We start from the raw sequence: 18016 nt of genomic DNA on the forward strand, positions 1-18016 counted from the left end.
TTATTGTAAATAAAATTTTAGATCTGACCGAGGGTGCGAAGAGTATGACGTTGTCTGAAGACAGCGAGAAGAATGAGAAGCAGCGTATGGACCTGTTCTACTCGTTCCTGAAGCAGAAGTATGACGCGGGTGACGTCACCAGCACCGCGGCTATTGCCGACGTCCTACACGAGGCCGACCGGTACGTAGAGACAGGAGCAACTGTTACTACATTTTAAACATGAACATCTTATATCTAGCTATTCCGCTCAGGATTTGGGTTTTTCAAGTTCACTCAAGTCAACTCATTGGCATATGGCATAGCATATACTAGTGTAGTGTAATATTACACTATTCTAGTGGCGATATCGCCACTTTTTGTTATGAAAATAAGGGACGAGACAAGCAGGACGTTTAGCTGATGGTAATTGATACGCCCCACCCATTACAATGCAGTGCATATCAAGATTATTGAAAAAACCAAAATTTCTGAGCGGCCCTACAACTGCGATCGTCACCTTGAGACTTGAGATGTAAAGTCTCATTTGATCAGTAATTTCACTAGCTACGACGCCCTTCAGACCGAAACATAGAAACACATTACTGCTTCACGGCAGAAATAGGCTCCGCTGTGGTACCCATAGTCTAGCCGGTATCCGGTGCAAAGGAGCCTCCCACCGGTAAAGCACTGACCGCTATTTTGTATGCTCGCTTGTTGCGTAGTGTGTGAACCGTAGTGGTAATGTTTCAGGTTGGATGTGAAGTCAAAGTCGCTGCTCGTGGCGTTCGAGATTCTGGTGCGGCCCGCGTCGCTAGCGGCCGACGTGAAGAAACACCGTTCGCTGTTGCTGCGGCTGGCGGGCAGCGAGCCTCGCGCCTGTCGCGCCGCGCTCCACGCTCTCACCGCACTGTGCCACCACCACCCCGCGCTGTGTCCGCGCGTGCCCGCCGTGCTCAAGGTACAGCTACTCGTGTTACACAAACAGCGAGCCTCGCGCCTGTCGCGCCGCGCTCCACGCTCTCACCGCACTGTGCCACCACCACCCCGCGCTGTGTCCGCGCGTGCCCGCCGTGCTCAAGGTACAGCTACTCGTGTTACACAAACAGCGAGCCTCGCGCCTGTCGCGCCGCGCTCCACGCTCTCACCGCACTGTGCCACCACCACCCCGCGCTGTGTCCGCGCGTGCCCGCCGTGCTCAAGGTACAGCTACTCGTGTTACACAAACAGCGAGCCTCGCGCCTGTCGCGCCGCGCTCCACGCTCTCACCGCACTGTGCCACCACCACCCCGCGCTGTGTCCGCGCGTGCCCGCCGTGCTCAAGGTACAGCTACTCGTGTTACACAAACAGCGAGCCTCGCGCCTGTCGCGCCGCGCTCCACGCTCTCACCGCACTGTGCCACCACCACCCCGCGCTGTGTCCGCGCGTGCCCGCCGTGCTCAAGGTACAGCTACTCGTGTTACACAAACAGCGAGCCTCGCGCCTGTCGCGCCGCGCTCCACGCTCTCACCGCACTGTGCCACCACCACCCCGCGCTGTGTCCGCGCGTGCCCGCCGTGCTCAAGGTACAGCTACTCGTGTTACACAAACAGCGAGCCTCGCGCCTGTCGCGCCGCGCTCCACGCTCTCACCGCACTGTGCCACCACCACCCCGCGCTGTGTCCGCGCGTGCCCGCCGTGCTCAAGGTACAGCTACTCGTGTTACACAAACAGCGAGCCTCGCGCCTGTCGCGCCGCGCTCCACGCTCTCACCGCACTGTGCCACCACCACCCCGCGCTGTGTCCGCGCGTGCCCGCCGTGCTCAAGGTACAGCTACTCGTGTTACACAAACAGCGAGCCTCGCGCCTGTCGCGCCGCGCTCCACGCTCTCACCGCACTGTGCCACCACCACCCCGCGCTGTGTCCGCGCGTGCCCGCCGTGCTCAAGGTACAGCTACTCGTGTTACACAAACAGCGAGCCTCGCGCCTGTCGCGCCGCGCTCCACGCTCTCACCGCACTGTGCCACCACCACCCCGCGCTGTGTCCGCGCGTGCCCGCCGTGCTCAAGGTACAGCTACTCGTGTTACACAAACAGCGAGCCTCGCGCCTGTCGCGCCGCGCTCCACGCTCTCACCGCACTGTGCCACCACCACCCCGCGCTGTGTCCGCGCGTGCCCGCCGTGCTCAAGGTACAGCTACTCGTGTTACACAAACAGCGAGCCTCGCGCCTGTCGCGCCGCGCTCCACGCTCTCACCGCACTGTGCCACCACCACCCCGCGCTGTGTCCGCGCGTGCCCGCCGTGCTCAAAGTACAGCTACTCGTGTTCAAAGCATCTACAGGGTGGTTTTTTGAGAAGGGCGGTGATGGCCAAGTCAGAACTTAAGAGACTTAGAGAAAAGGCGTGAAAGGAGTCATGCCCTCGCTTTATAAAAAACCAATAACTGCATATTTAGTTTTTTTAAATTTCTTAAACTTTTGACGAAAATCGACCCGAATGATTTTTCATAAAAAATTAAACATTACCTGTATTATTGGACCAATGGACTCTGTTGCTGATAAGGATCAATATTTGCAATGAAATGCATTACTAAAATTGTAAAGAAGTACCAAATATTTTTAATTTTATAATAATTTGCCTATATGGAATGACGCCCCCTTGGTCAGGACTGTAGGGTTGACAAATAAAGTAATAAAACAGGTTTTATGAAAATAATAAATCAGTCGATCTGTTTTCGGGAAGGGTAGCTATCACGCGTGAGTCGAGTTTTAGTTACCACTTTTTTTAAAAAAGCTTTACCTACTGCAGCCTTTTGTAAAATTGATTGCAGCAGTTTTCTTTTCTGTTATTATACATTTATTTTGGTGAGTGGTCTTAACATTTTAATATAGATATTAGTTCATAATACATCTAACCTAACTAACAGCAACTAACTTCTACACTATGGAGATCTCTCCTCCGGAACCTCCGGATCCACCGGATATTCCTGCTCTCACCGGCTCGAAACGACGGCTAGAAGATAGTTCGTCAGGAAACGCAGCGCCTAAAAAAACAATTATCGATACGGACATGGCTTCTGCCTCTATCCAAAATGTATATAGTGATCCATCGTTAATAATTGGTATCAAACAGTATACAACATTTGATAAAGGACCTTTTTTGATCCACGTCTCCCGCACGGAAGAAGACCCTGCCTCAGGTCTCACTATAAAGCCAATTAAATTCGGCCAGCTTCTCCACAGGCACAAAATTGCTAATATTTGCCCTGACGGAATAAAAAAAGTAGGTAGAAATAAAATTTCAATAGTATTTAAAACAGCCAAAGATGCCAACAGTTTTCTTGATAACCCACTTTTAGCTGCTAATAAATATACCGCAACAATTCCCAACTATAACATCACTAAGATGGGTATAGTTCGTCAAGTCCTAGTGGACCTGTCTATGAATGAGTTTGTGGAGTCGGTTGATCTTCCCACTGGTTGTGGAAAGATTTTAAAGGCTCGCAGACTCAATAGGAAAGTAATTGAGGAGGGTAGAGTGACTTGGGTACCAACCCAAACCATTGTATTAACATTTCAAGGCCAATTGCTTCCGGGAAAATCTTCCTCTTCCACAATTCCCTCCCCATAGAAACATACCTGTTCCCTACTATCCAATGCCAGAACTGTTGCCGCTTTGGCCTTATAAAAACAGTATGTAGATCTAAGCCAAGGTGCTTCAAATGTGCCCAATCCCATGCTGGTGATACGTGTGAGGTTACTGATAAAGATGCTTCTTGTATAAATTGCTCAGGTCAACATTTTGCCACCAACAAAGCTTGTCCTGAACATGGTAGACAAAAATCCATTAAAGCAATCATGTCTCAGGAAAACTTATCTTATGAGGAGGCAGCAAACCGTTGCCCGAAATCAGTAAAGCCTTACTCTGAAATTCTCCTTAATCCCTCATTACCCCATAACTCTTCCTCTCAACCAGCTCATACCACTCAGCCATCCATTTCTCCTACTGTCAGTTACAGGAAAACTGTAACACTCCCTTCACGCTCCAGACCCATTTTAAGTAAGTCCTATGATCGTGCTGCTCATCAGGCCATCATTGCCGATGTTCCTTCATCCTTCCCGAATGGTTCTGCACTATCCCATTAATCCAATTTTTCATCATCAGCGCAGGATGATAACCTCTTGGAGGCTCTCCTGTCCATCATTCTATCCCTGATAACTAAAAACAGTCTAAGCTTACCATCCAACGTTGCCCATCAACTTTCACAAATTCTGTCCTTAGTTAATAACCATGGCCCCAGTGTCCATTCTGCAATGGAACACCAGAAGCCTACGTCCTAAAAAACCCAGTCTTACACATCTCATAAATAAATACCTTCCTTCTGCCATCGCCATCTCTGAGACATGGCTGGTCCCTGGTTCACACTTCAGGGTCCCCGGCTATGTATGCCTTAGAGATGATCGAGCAGAAAGTGTTGGTGCGGGTTGCGCCTTATTAATAAGACGCACCCTTCCCTTCTCCTCGATTACCCTTCCAAGTCCTCATCCAGGTATAAATATTGTTGCAGCAAAGGTTATGAACATCTCTCTTGTCTCAATCTATGTACCTGAACCTCAGTCAACCATGATTGCTGATATCCTCTTTTTAATTTCATCTATTCCCCCTCCTATTATAATTATGGGAGACTTTAATGCTCTGTTAGACATATTTGATGAGTGTGATCTGTGTATTATCAATGATGGCTATCCTACCCGCAGGGTTTCACCTTCTCAAAATCCCAAAAGTGCAGTTGACCTCACCTTGTGTTCTCCATGTCTGGCTCCTCTCCTTTCTTGGAACATTTTACAAAATTCCTATGGCAGTGTCCATTTCCCTATAATCATATCCATCCCTGATAAAGTAATCCCCCCCGAAAACCCTTCCTCATCCTTTAAATATAAATTAGTAGATGCAAATTGGCCTTATTACTCTTCTTGTCTAGATAAAAAAATTGCAGAGTTGCCAGTCACTAACCATCTTAATGTAGTAGATAACTATATGAAATTTACAACCGCTATGATTACTTGTGCTGACAATAACTTCCCTTTGAAGAAACCTATTTTAAATAAAATTTCAACTCCTTGGTGGGATGCTGAGTGCACTGCTGCTGCCAAAGAAAGGAAGTTAGCGGAAAAAAATTATAACAGAAACATGTCACTTTCTCACTTTATTTACTATAAAAAAGTTGCAGCTAAAGCTACATATTTTAACTTTTGCCAAAATTTGTCTCCAAGCACTTCATCCTCAATGGTTTGGAAACAAATTAAAAAATTTAGAGGTTCATTTTGTGCTCAAGAGCATGATTTAAGTGTGGATTCATCTTTATGGCTTGAATACTTTTCAGATAGAATGTCCCCCCCTTCAGCTCCAAACATGGACTATTTTCCATCCCCTCCAAGCCCTCTTGCCTCTACTCATAGTTTAGAGTCTCCTTTCTCTTTTTCTGAACTCCTTCTCGCTTTAGACGGTCTAGCTGATTCTGCTCCTGGCGCAGATGGAATCCCCTATTCTTTCATCAAAAACTCATCAACTACATCCAAGAAATATTACCTAGATATTATAAATAACCTTTTTGATTTTGGGGTCATCCCTCCACCCTGGAAAAATCAGGTAATAATACCAATTCTTAAACCTGGTCAGAATCCATCTGAAGCCACAAGTTATAGACCAATTGCCCTCTCTTCTACTCTTGCAAAAGTTTCTGAAATCATGATAAAACACTTAATAACTTGAGTGGTTTGTTGAAAATAATAATCTCCTTTCCAACTCTCAATATGGTTTCAGAAAGGGCAAGAGTTGCCTAGATAGCTTAGGCATCCTTACAACTGACATAAGAATAGCACTCCTCAGTAAAGAACACCTTTTGGGAGTTTTCCTTGACATAGAATCTGCATATGATAACGTATCACTTCCTCTACTCAGGAGTAAACTCAACCAGCTGAGTATCCCCGTGAAGCTATCTCGTTTCATATGTAATATGTTAATGGAAAGAACAATCACTATCAAAGGTCCATCCTCTTACCTCCCTCCTAAGTCAGTTTGGAAAGGCTTACCTCAAGGCTCAGTCCTTAGTCCCCTTCTCTACAATCTGTATACATATGACCTCAATAGCTCTGTATCCCCCTTCTGCCAAACACTGCAATATGCAGATGATATTGTTCTGTATACTTCCAACAAGTCCATACAGGATTCATCCAATCAGTTAAATTGTGCACTTGAATATCTTGCTGATTATTTAATGCAACATGGGTTGTCACTATCAACTGCTAAAAGCAAAGTAGTTTTATTTACAAATAAAAGACTTTTTCCTCATATTCAAATTAAAATTTATAATGTTGAGTTACCTGTTGTTACCAATGTTAAATTTCTAGGGATTTGGTTAGATCAAAAATTATCAGGCATAAGGCATTTTGATTATGTCTCACAGAAATGTGAGAAAAACATTAATATCCTGCGCTCTGTATCTGGTGTCTGGTGAGGAGCTCACCCCTTCACCCAAAAATTATTGTACAATGCAATCATTCGCAGCCACATGGATTACGGCACTATGTTCTTGATCCCAGGAAATAAAGCAGGTCTGAATAAACTGGACAAAATTCAGGCTAAATGCTTGCGCATAATATTAGGAGCCATGAAATCTAGCCCGATTAATGCCATGCAAGTAGAGTGTGTGGAACCTCCCCTTTCACTTCGCCGTCAATTTCTTGCCAATAATTTTTTTCTCAAATTAGCTGAATGTTGTGGACATCCCTTGCTTCCAAAATTAGACCAACTATTTGCTTTATACAATAATAATAATATTCCTGAAGACAAAAGACCCTGCATTCTCCACAGTTACTTATTATTCTCTCACCTCTCTTACCCCCTCTTCCAATATTCTAAATTGCCTCTATTTACTATGCCTTTTAGTGCACTCACTTTCCAACCATCTGTAATTTTAAACTTAGGTATAGATAAGTTTTCCATAGAAGCCAATAAAACTTTTTCTCGGATAATGTACTCTGATTTTCAAAATTGGCATAAAATCTACACTGATGCTTCAAAAACAGACATGAGCCCTGTTGGTGCTGCAGCATGGATTCCTTCAACAAGAATTATACTCAGTTACAGCTGCCCATCTATCACTTCTGTTTTCACTGGGGAATCAATTGCCATTCTTGAAGCAATTTTATTTGTTAAGGCTCATGGCATGAACAATTCTATTATTCTTTCAGACTCCAAAAGTTGCCTTCAATCAATACTGTCAAATCCATTTAGGTCTAAAAGTCATTTTCCAATTATATTTAAAATAAGGGAATCTTTGAAAGAATGCTATGACCTCAATATTAACATCGTTTTAGCATGGATTCCAGGTCATTCAGGCATTCTTGGTAACGAAAATGCAGATGCCTGTGCGAAGACAGCTATTGCAACAGGTTCCTTCCAATACTCAAAAAAAATTTTCCATGACTTGCGCACCATCCTGAAACCCAAGTTGCATGAGAGTTGGTCCAGCATTTGGCAAGTTTCCAAAAACTGTTTGTCGTCTACGTTTTAATCATGCTTGTACACCAGTATTTTTGGCTAAAATAAGAATTAGGGACAATTCCTTGTGTGAATGTGGTCTAGATGAGGGAAACGTGGATCATTTATTCTTCAATTGCCCTTTAACACAACCTTCTTTATACAATTTTATACCTCCTGAAATTCCCCGCCCAACTTCCTTTAAATGTCTCCTCTCCCTAGTTTTCACTCCTTTTGTATATATTTTGTGTAAATATATTAAAATAAATAAGATTAAGTTGTAAATAGCACTAAGTACTTATATCAAATAATTTAAGTAATTATATTTGTGTTTGTCCCTTATAGTCCTAACAGCATGTATATTTGTTTCAGGTATAAGAAAATAAAACTTGTTTCAATCTTAAGCACCGATCAATACCATTAAAATTAGTAAAAGAATACTCTAAGCTTGGTGGTCTACCTTAACGTGACATTGGCAAACTTGCGGTATACCTTCCACAGGAGCCATAGTAGGAAGAATAGAATAGAATAATAAATCAGTCATCACACCGCTATTCTAACTTAGAAGTTGAGAACAAAACTCGGCAAAACGGATGTACATCAACAGATGTTGCTGTTTCCGATACATATAATACAATTCAATACTCTTTAAAATACACATGGTATCATCAAGTTTTCACTTTCGTCGTGGAATGTTTGATTGACATCAGTTAGTGAATGTGTTGGTGATAATGTTGCAGTTGCTGTATGACCTGGACATAGTGGACGAGAAGACGATTATCGACTGGGGCGCGAAACCGTCGAAGAAGTATGCGCCCAAGGAGGTGGTGGCCGATGTGGTGAAACGCGCGCAGCCCTTCCTGGAGTGGCTCCAGCAGGCTGACGAGGAGGAGTCCAGCGAGGAGGAGGATGAGCTCGAGGTGCGTTTACCATTGATACAGGTCCTCGTCACGTGTCTATCACAAACACAATATTATGTGAGTCATAATTGGATGTAATTGCAGAAAAACGTTCCAAACCATAATCATGTCGAAATTGAGTTAAGAACTTAAAACTGGTCACGTGATTCATATTAACGGATGACAAAAACTGACAGCCCTACTGTCATTCTTTAAATGACTTCATGACTTAGTAGCCCAACCCACATCTATGGAATTAGTGTATTCCATATTTGTAAAACTTTAAACACGAATTGCTTAAAAAGTGATGTTTGTAGCTTGGAACGTTTTTCAGGAACTACATCCAATTATCACTACCTGATCTGGTAACTTGGTTAGGTGTGGTACGACCCCGATGACGCCCTCAGCACCCGTTATATGTATGTTGTGCCATACACTTGCCAGTGGAAGGCGTATCAAATGTACTTTTTACTTTTCAGATTGAGTACGACGACCGCGCCAAGGCCACCCCCATCAAGTCGGTGTCGGCTCCCTCCAAGCCCGCCCCCAAGCCGCGCGACGATGACGGAGACATTGACGTCGACATCGACGCCATTTAACGACCCACTACTGACCCCCAAGCACGACACTATAGTTTTATTTTACCTCGTACCAATGGCAATAGGAGATGTTTCAACCAAAATTGTTCCTTTGAGTTGATAATACCGGATTCAATCACTTGGATCATTTATTTGGCCTCTAATATTTTATTGCGACTGTTTTTGTCACATAAACAAATTGACTGAATTGTGCTAGGGACTTTCGAGGACAGCGCAATTTTTTTTTAATGTAATTTTGGAGTGGAATATTTTAATATTGATAGGCATGGCGATTCTGCTGCCATGTAGTATTGTTGTAATGACAACAACACTATATTGATGGCAATCCTGATTGTTCAAGTCGACAGATCAATAACAATTTCAAAATTGTAATGATTGGCAGCACTCTTCTGGCACATCATCTGTTTTTATTTAGGATGCACTGGACAGTACTCTCAGTACTTTGGATTATTTTATGTATGGTACAGTATAAACACGTGCAATGCACTAGCGATTGGACTGTTCGCAGACTTAGACTAGACACGCAAATTAGTGTTTTTATAGTTTACTACTGCTAGACCACTAGACAGATTATATTACGTAATATTTTGGAATGATAACATCCAAGCATTCTGACAATGCTGAAATATTAAATTCAAAACAACAATTTTCTGATACATTATCAAATTAAATATAAACACATATAGGCAAAAATACGCTTTAAGTGTACTTTCAGTAGCCTTACCTAAAATAAATGCTGTGTCTTTTTATACAAACTGAAAGGCTTATAAATTGTTGTAAATAATGATTTCATGAAGTGAATAATAATTTTTTTTTGTGTGTCTGGTCTAATTATTACTAAACAATGCTTTATGAAATATTTTAAATATATTTCTTTTCAAATATCCAAATATAAAAATTACTTTATAAAATTATATGTGATTACAATGATTAAGATTGGACTCCAAGGGAGTGAGGTCTTTTTTACAAGTCATTAAATTTTAATATATTGTATAGTGGAGCGCTTTTACGTAGATCTATACATGTTATGATCATATACATGACATGATCTGACTAATGTACGCAATGTTGAGAAATTTAACTTGTATCCTTTGAGATATTTAAGTTTAAAACCATGAGAAAACCTAAAAGATGAGCAAGTTAGGCCACGAGATAATATGATTGCTGTGAAAATCTTTTTAAATTGTTATTTTTGGATCCAATAACTATTTCTTTAGTTTAATTAGATAAATCCGTAAATATCTTTGTTACAGAAGTATTGGATCTACCGTATATATGGTAAATGCCAAATGTTTCGTTCCTATGTCGTCTGAAAGTAGAGCAGTTGGTTAGATGCTGCTTTACATGTTTCGTAATAATATTCTGCCTGAGTTGCTAAACTTATGAACGTCATGTCGTGATTAGACGAAAAATATTATGAAAAGCTCTCAGTGAAATAAATTTACAAAGCCTCGGACATGCTGTCATCTCACCAACTGTTCAATGGCACAGCGACAATTTAACCATTGTTATGGTCAAGACAATGTCTTCGCAGGTGGTCTCTACAGATTGTACAAGGGTCACAAAAGTGATAGCGCGAATGGGGTTACCCGTCAAGATTTTTCACTGTAATGCATCAGTTTTTATGAATTTTCTTTTCTGTCGATGATTTTGGTAATTGTGATTCCACGGCGCGCTTTTTCTATTCGATTTCGTGTTTTGGCAACCCCTTATTTCTGTTTTCTTTCTATTTCTTAAATAACATTTTATCAATTCTGCACTTGATGTATTTACCTCATGACTGATTTGATGGTGGTACAATAAAACAACTGCCTGTGTGTGACGACATAATGATTGATATCTGTCCAAACCGACCTTGGCTACTTCAACTTATCTTTGGCAGTAAGACCAAATGACGAAATACATATAAATATTATTAGGTAATCTGAAGTAGTTGTCACATCACGAAATTGGATAACATTATAAGATATATTATATTGTATATGATAATATACGGTGAGAGCGGCCCGGTGCGCTGGTTTCAATTGCCACCTTTATTAGTGTTTTATATTCAAATACATTTGAATTCTACCCTGTTGTTTTATTTTGTGCTATTATTAAAACCTTTTCGTTGTCTTTATATGCATTACAATAATTACTATGGGATAAACTCTTCACATATTAAAAACGAATGTATCTAAGTAACTTATCGTAATGAAAGAGCAACTCCGTCGTTATCTAATATTTCGAACAATGAAGTATATAAATGTTAAATAATATCCTGTGTGTGGTGCGATACCCGCTCTATGTAGGAGCAGCCGGCACTAACCGACTTGTATTGAAAGCGCCGCCGGAATAGCCGCCCAAATATGTTTTAGGAAATGTCTCTATGAATAGGCGGGAATTTAAAAATGAAACAACAAAAATGTCCTTACAAATGTTGACAGGAATATATTAACTATGATTAATATTATATGTATAACCTGCGCATTCTTCTTCTCTTGACTCTTGCAAAGCAGGACCTATAATACAAAATAATCCATGCATGACATTGTTTTAAAATTGAAAATAGGATCAAGAAAATCAATCTAATTTGAGATAATGACGCCTAGTTATTAAATAATAGTAGTTATAATAATTTAATTAGGTACCTACCTACAATGACTATGATTACAGAAGGATTTATAACTAGGTATAATTATACATACAATCTCGGGTCTTCCAGAGGTACGGATGGATTACGAAACTCCCTACCTAAATACTTTTATACTTCTCGATCAATAATAATCAAGGTGTGGAGCAGGAAGCGATGCTAAGCGACACTAACATCCATCTAAGTTAGTGAGCAAGACACGGCGGCGACCACTGACGTCCTTAAGCCGAGTCCGCTGCGCCGTGTTTTCATGTTTGTTAACACGATAACATGTTTTATAAATAATGGACCGATTAGGGGCGTGGCTTAACAGTTTTGTTACATAAAACATGTTAACAAGTTTCCCGCGATAAATGGATAACGCTTAACTGCCTTTTCATAATAAAACGCTTTTCGAAGGTATAAAGCTATATTAGTTAAAACGTGTTTTAAGCCTATCGAACTTTCGATAAAATTCTTTATTCATATTTGTTAGAGAAATCTCCAATGATATTATATACAATAAAGAGGTAGATATCGCACAAGCACGCGCAAAATGTTGCAGAATTTCATTTAGTCGGCTAATAGCAGCGAGCTAAGCGGAACGTTTTCGTGGCGTGACAATAATATTCTTAAATGCCAACCTGTGTGTTAAGAAAATGTAAAAACTGTGTTTGCAAGATATATAAGAGTTAAGGTATTTCATACCATACGAAATTATATAAAAGAACGTCGTATTTGTATTTTGTCACGGTTTTATTTCGTATTTACAAATAAATCTCGAATTATTAGCGTGGTGAGTCGAGTTTTTTTTTTTTGAGAGGAGGAAATACTGTTACGTATTTACGCCCCGGAACGGGGCGTAACATGTCGGACTCGAGTGTCCGCGTAAGCGGACGCCCCATACCGACTAAAACCTCCTCTGTGCTGTTAGCAGCCCTGGCTTTCACAGCGAAGTAGGACGTGGCCCGTGGAGGCCGCAAAGACTACGCAACAACAGTCGCGGGGCGTCTCCTAAGGAGACTCGAACCTCAGACCGGCTGTGTGCTTGTGGGAAGGAGAGAGATTGTGGTGGTTCGAGCAAGATAGAGAATATGATATCAACTGCAGCGCGACAAGGACAAATAGTATGTGTCATTGATTAATCAACCAGAAGTGAAATCGTAGGCAGAATACACAGCGTTCGTAACCGCTTGATTGTGGAACTTGAGTTTTCTTGTTAGTTAGTGAGCGTCTTTCTTAAATAATATTATGATGATTATAATAAGTTCTGGCTTTCAAAGTCTTATTCTGGTATAGAATGAGAGTAGTAATAGCAGGCTATTTGATATTTTATTAGTACTTAATCTTGGAATGTATGTAACGTACCTCCTGGTCTACTCGCAAAATCGACAACGACACATTTGGAACGATACGATAATACTCCGAATATACCGCAACTACCCTATGTGCTGCGGGATGATCGAGGATCGAGGTATATTTTAGGAAATGATGTAAAAAAGGCGTTCTTGTGAATGTAATACAAAATTTAATATTTTTTAATAAAAAAGTGCGTATAGCTGAACTATCAAACTAAAAAAACAAGTTTTAGGGTAGGTAGCGGACGTAGACAGTAAGTGCTATCTGCTTGCGTAGGAGTTTTTTCAGTAACACTGCCCTTTCGGTATATCCCTTGCTAACTGCAGGAGAATCAATGGATCATTTTCTGTTTCTCCCATTATCTTATTGTAATAAACCCTCAACATAAATACATTTATAAATAATATAATATACAAGAAATAATAAATGTAAACTTAAAACTTTTTGGAAGGAATATTGTAAAAATGGAACCCTTACTGCTAATACATTTCGGTTTTGTTTTGATATGTCTGTATGTTTTTTTAAATCAATATATTTTTTTAAATCATAATAACACCTAATTTACCTAATTTAAATGTAGTTTTACTACTTTATAACTTTTATTACATGAACTCCTGAATTAATCATATTTTAGGCATAAATCACGGTGTACGGTAAAAAATCATATCTGGTGAATGATTCTGTGTTTTTGCTATGCAAATACGAAGCAATAAGCAAATTAGACTTATCTCTTTTTCACTTGAGATAATTGCATTTACTATCCTTCTTTGACGTGTAATCGTAATGTAGTGTGCTATTGCAATGTTAAATTATTCATGTGTGCGTTTGTGTATCATTTACAAACACCGAATGTTGTCTTGGAAATCACCCATAACTTATACGTCCCTATAGTACGCAAAGTTGCCATTTAGGACAAAAAAACATGATTTTAACTAATTTATTGAGGAACTGTCAATGTTTCATCTTTTCAATGTCAATGGTTTATCAGTTGTCAATAGTCGATGTCAGAATAATTACAAACTTCAAAAATCTAAGTTTTGAAGTCTGTCGGTTGTCAATCTATAACGGATATCCAACAACTTTGAGCGGGAAGCTATTTAAACACATTATTTAACGAACAGCTGATCGATGTCGGCCATGTTTTTTTGCGTTCGAGTGCTAAAAATAGGTTCATAGAAGGGTCCTAACTACTTTTATCTCACGTCAGCTTTATCGAAGAGATAATGAGCGTTTTAGCTCTAATATGCGATTATGAATACCATTTTTTAAAAAGCGTCTATTAGCGATGTTTGAAATCTCCGCTATGTCATTATGAATAAGACAGTAAATGTTAGCGTTCACTTAATGAAGATGTATTATTCGTAGATAAGGATAATTCTATTTGGTTTGTTTGTGATGAAGTAGAATAAAGAAAATACTTAAACTGAAAAAATACTAACCAACTGAAAGACCGGTTCTTTAGGTTGTTATATAGACACTCCTAATCACATCAATTAAATTATATATGATGATGATTCTGAGCAACGAAAAAACATTTTCATACGAATCCTATCATCAATTTTTAATTCCTCCAGTGCACAAGTGAACACGGGAAGCGTTTTTATGGTCCTATGCTACCGTGTCCCCGTGGACATAGCATGACAGCCGTCAAAAAACTGCCAATATCTACGTATAACTAGACAAAAAGTATTATCACACAAGCTTTCTTTTTGGTATTGTTGAACCCCTTCCCGACCCCTTATCAATCTGGTCGAGAATGTCCGCGACGGTTGAACTCTCCCAACACTTCCTTCAATCATCATCCATCGTATGACCAAACCAAACAAACATTTCCTTCACAATATCTTTCACTACCTCTTCTTTCTTAGGTCTAAAAATATATGGAAAATGTTTAAGAAAATATAATAATCAAATTCTTCTACGTAATAACTAATAATATTTCTGGTAGCTGGTAAGTAATAAAGCCTTCATAAATTTTAGAATTAAGGTTAAATTACTTTGAATTACGCTTTAGAATTTGAAATGAACTACGAGTATTTTTCACCTGCGTCACCACACGCGCATGCGTCGATTTCGACCTGAGTAAGGATCTGTTCTGTAGGTTCATCATCTAACTTATTGCACTCAATGCAGGGCTTTAATTCCTCCTCCATCATATACAACTGCAAAAAATATACTCATTAGTTCTTTTGCAACTCTGGCGTTAACATTAGCTGCAGATTTGCGAGATGCGTGTAATCTGTACCAACTTCAGTGACAGAAAATAAATAGGTAAGTGTTTTTTCTTTAAATTGGCGTTGATTTAAATTTTATTATATTTTAATTTATAATATAGTATCGTTAAATCGTCGTAGTTTTTTGGAAATAATGAAAGTTGATAGAGACAGTGTTAAAATAAATTATGGATGAAAGTACAAACATTGACTAATGACCTATTTCTTTTATATTCCACATTTATAATGTATACGTGTTGATGTGTTTTTATGTTAATACTTTTATAAATATTTGACACAGTATATTTGTAGTGTAGTGTATATTTGAAGCATGTAAATTTGAAAAACAAAACTTTATATATAAAGGCCATAGAACTAAATATTTGTTCCACCCGATTGCCGTATATACGAGTTTATGGCCATGCCAGCTATGCAATAATGTGTTTAAAATTATGCAGTCAACTACCGCTAGAATTAAAAAAAACTTTCCCCAGTAAATTGACAAAAACAATGGTGTTGAGGATTTTTTAATAAGTAAACTTTTTTGCATGCTGAGTTAAATTATCCGAATAGAAGGGGGACTACTATAAATTTAAGATGTTGAATGTATACTGTATTACCAATGGGAGGCTCCTTTGCACAGGATGCCGGCTAGTTTACGGCTACCACAACGGTGCCTATAACTGCCATGAAGCAGTAATGTGTAAGCATTGCTGTGTTTCGGTCTGAAGGACGCCGTAGCTAGTGAAATTACTCAGAAGTTTTGGTTTTTGTCAAGAATCCTGAGCGGCACTGCATTGTAATAATGGGCAAGGCGTATCAAATACCATCAGCTGAACGTCATGCTCGTCTCGTCCCTTATCTTCATAAAAAATTACTGTATTCGACGCTTTATAAAAATATCATATCATTTCATATCGACTTGACCTTGAAACTTCAGGTTTTCATCTGTTTGGGTCTCTTCAGAATTCTTTCGTGTAATGGAGATCATCAAGAGAGGATTGCCAATACTTCTTGTCGAGGGATCATGTCAAGGTGGCAAAAAGTCATCGAACACAATAGCAAAGATATTATGCTGTAATTATTTATTGTAAATAAGCTTTTCCCTAAACCTATTACATAAATATTACATAATCAAGAATAGTATTCTTACAGCAGCAGTTAATATTATGTTAATTTAAAAAAATCTAGATGGGTTTTTAGGACGCTAAGTTCTAGAAGTTTTAACGATATTATAATAAGCCGTTATATATTAAACATAAGGAGTGAGACGAAGTCATCACAAATTTTTTAGTAGACGTCGCTCGTCACCATCTGACATCAGATGTTGAGTTTCCGTATCAAATAATTTGACTAGCTTACGTCGTCCTTCAAAGCAGTATTGATAATTCGTGCTCGGACACTACTGATTGTGTCAGAAAAAGGCATAAAGATTATTATATTGTACCCGTCCATCGATGCCGTAGCTGACGTATTTCTTAGTTGGTACAGCCTGCAGGTTCACGCTGGACGCTGGGCCACGCCGGGTGCTCTCCGAGATCAGCGTGTGGGAACCGCCAACCCAGCGACGGCAGATATGTCTGGAAAGTTATTTACCTTGCAAAAAGAGCACGCCCTAAACTCCGACACGTCACATTATATTAGAATCAATAGGGTGAAAGTAGTGGCTCGCAATAAAAACTTTGTGTTTCTAAAACTGCTGGAAGCCATAGAAATTGACCTTCGACCTAATTTTAATAGAGACAGGGTTGGGCTCTGCTTCCTGCATGGAAACCATTGTTACAAACCCCATCTCTCAATAAGACCCATAGTGGACATTTTGTGTACCCGTGGACACCAATAGTGACATAGTGTCAGTGATACCGTGCTCGTCATCACCACCGGCACACATGTCCAGCCGCGCACTGCGAGCCCGCAGTACGTACCCACTATACTCACCCTGATGAAGGAACTCCGAATGGTCGGAATCTAGTCGGTACCCACACCAATAAAACTTGAGTAATGCCGTTTTAATAAATATGTTTAAAAAGATCTCACAAAAAATTTAATAATTTAATTACCTCGCAAAAATTTATCGCCATCAATTTAAATGATGTTTTTTTTTGCGAAGAACACTAACGTACATTCCAAAATAAGTTGATAGTAGACAAACCTAATAGATCTAAGTACAACAAACTATGTCATATACGATACGCTTCGGGGGCGGAGTCCGTTGATCCACCGTGTGATTCTTATTAAACATTTCTGTCAAATTCTACCAAACTGTGGAATGCGCATTCTTCTATCGTGTTTGTAGGTCAGTACGACATGGGTACCTTTCAAGACGCATTAGGTGATTCCTGTGCTAAATTTTCCTCCTATATAATACAATAAACGCTTCTGGCTCTACAAGAGTTTACTACTTTCCTACCTCTCCTCCGGAGCTGTAGGTACCATGTCTACTGCTAAGCAGGGCCCTTCAGTAGATATAGAGATGGTCGGGGCTCCAGCGGGCGGGGTCCGCAAAGCGGGTAGCCGGGGCGGAGCGCCATAGGTGGCGTCCACGGGTGACATGAGCGCCTTGAGGCCGCATGAAGCACACGCGCCGCCATCTGCTAACTTCCGCTTCAATATGGCGGCCTTAAAATAGTATTTCATAATTAATACAAAGTAAATATAATAATAGAAACACAAAAACAATATACAAAATGTGTGCAAACATACTACTACTACTACTGTATTAATAATTATTAATTAATAAATATTAAAGTTACCATTTAGAGACTAGAATATCATCAAATAGTAAAAAGCAAAAAGATCCAGTAAGTAAACAAGACTGTTCCCTACTTGATAGA

At 40.0% G+C, this 18016-nt stretch overlaps 2 protein-coding genes and 1 long non-coding RNA gene across 8 annotated transcripts in view; 1 reads left to right on the forward strand and 2 right to left on the reverse strand.

The window, feature by feature from the left end:
- The window catches only part of LOC126966716 (eukaryotic translation initiation factor 5), a 53044-nt gene extending 41975 nt beyond the window's left edge, over window positions 1–11069 (forward strand). For all 4 annotated transcript variants that reach the window (XM_050810931.1, XM_050810927.1, XM_050810928.1 and 1 more), the window contains exons 10-13: window positions 22–181; window positions 731–938; window positions 8242–8421; window positions 8880–11069. In XM_050810931.1, the coding sequence (XP_050666888.1) occupies window positions 22–181; window positions 731–938; window positions 8242–8421; window positions 8880–8999 (668 nt within the window). In that variant the 3' untranslated portion in view covers window positions 9000–11069. The remainder of the gene's footprint in view (window positions 1–21; window positions 182–730; window positions 939–8241; window positions 8422–8879) is intronic.
- On the reverse strand, window positions 5207–7412 carry LOC126966767 (uncharacterized). 2 transcript variants are annotated; one of them, XR_007729784.1, is made up of 3 exons: window positions 6343–7412; window positions 6052–6261; window positions 5207–5699 (listed from the first exon to the last, which is right to left on the reverse strand). It is a non-coding gene; the product is annotated as an uncharacterized LOC126966767 (long non-coding RNA). The 2 variants fall into 2 exon arrangements; XR_007729783.1 differs by having other exon boundaries at window positions 6052–6264.
- Window positions 11070–11404: 335 nt separating the features above from the next.
- The window catches only part of LOC126966696 (uncharacterized abhydrolase domain-containing protein DDB_G0269086-like), a 30148-nt gene continuing 23536 nt past the window's right edge, over window positions 11405–18016 (reverse strand). For both annotated transcript variants that reach the window (XM_050810893.1, XM_050810892.1), the window contains 4 exons: window positions 17593–17801; window positions 16630–16762; window positions 15014–15131; window positions 11405–11500 (listed from right to left, as the gene is read on the reverse strand). In XM_050810893.1, the coding sequence (XP_050666850.1) occupies window positions 11433–11500; window positions 15014–15131; window positions 16630–16762; window positions 17593–17801 (528 nt within the window). In that variant the 3' untranslated portion in view covers window positions 11405–11432. The remainder of the gene's footprint in view (window positions 11501–15013; window positions 15132–16629; window positions 16763–17592; window positions 17802–18016) is intronic.

The sequence above is a fragment of the Leptidea sinapis genome, chromosome 11 (assembly GCF_905404315.1).
Source record: "Leptidea sinapis chromosome 11, ilLepSina1.1, whole genome shotgun sequence".
Lineage (NCBI taxonomy): Eukaryota > Metazoa > Arthropoda > Insecta > Lepidoptera > Pieridae > Leptidea > Leptidea sinapis.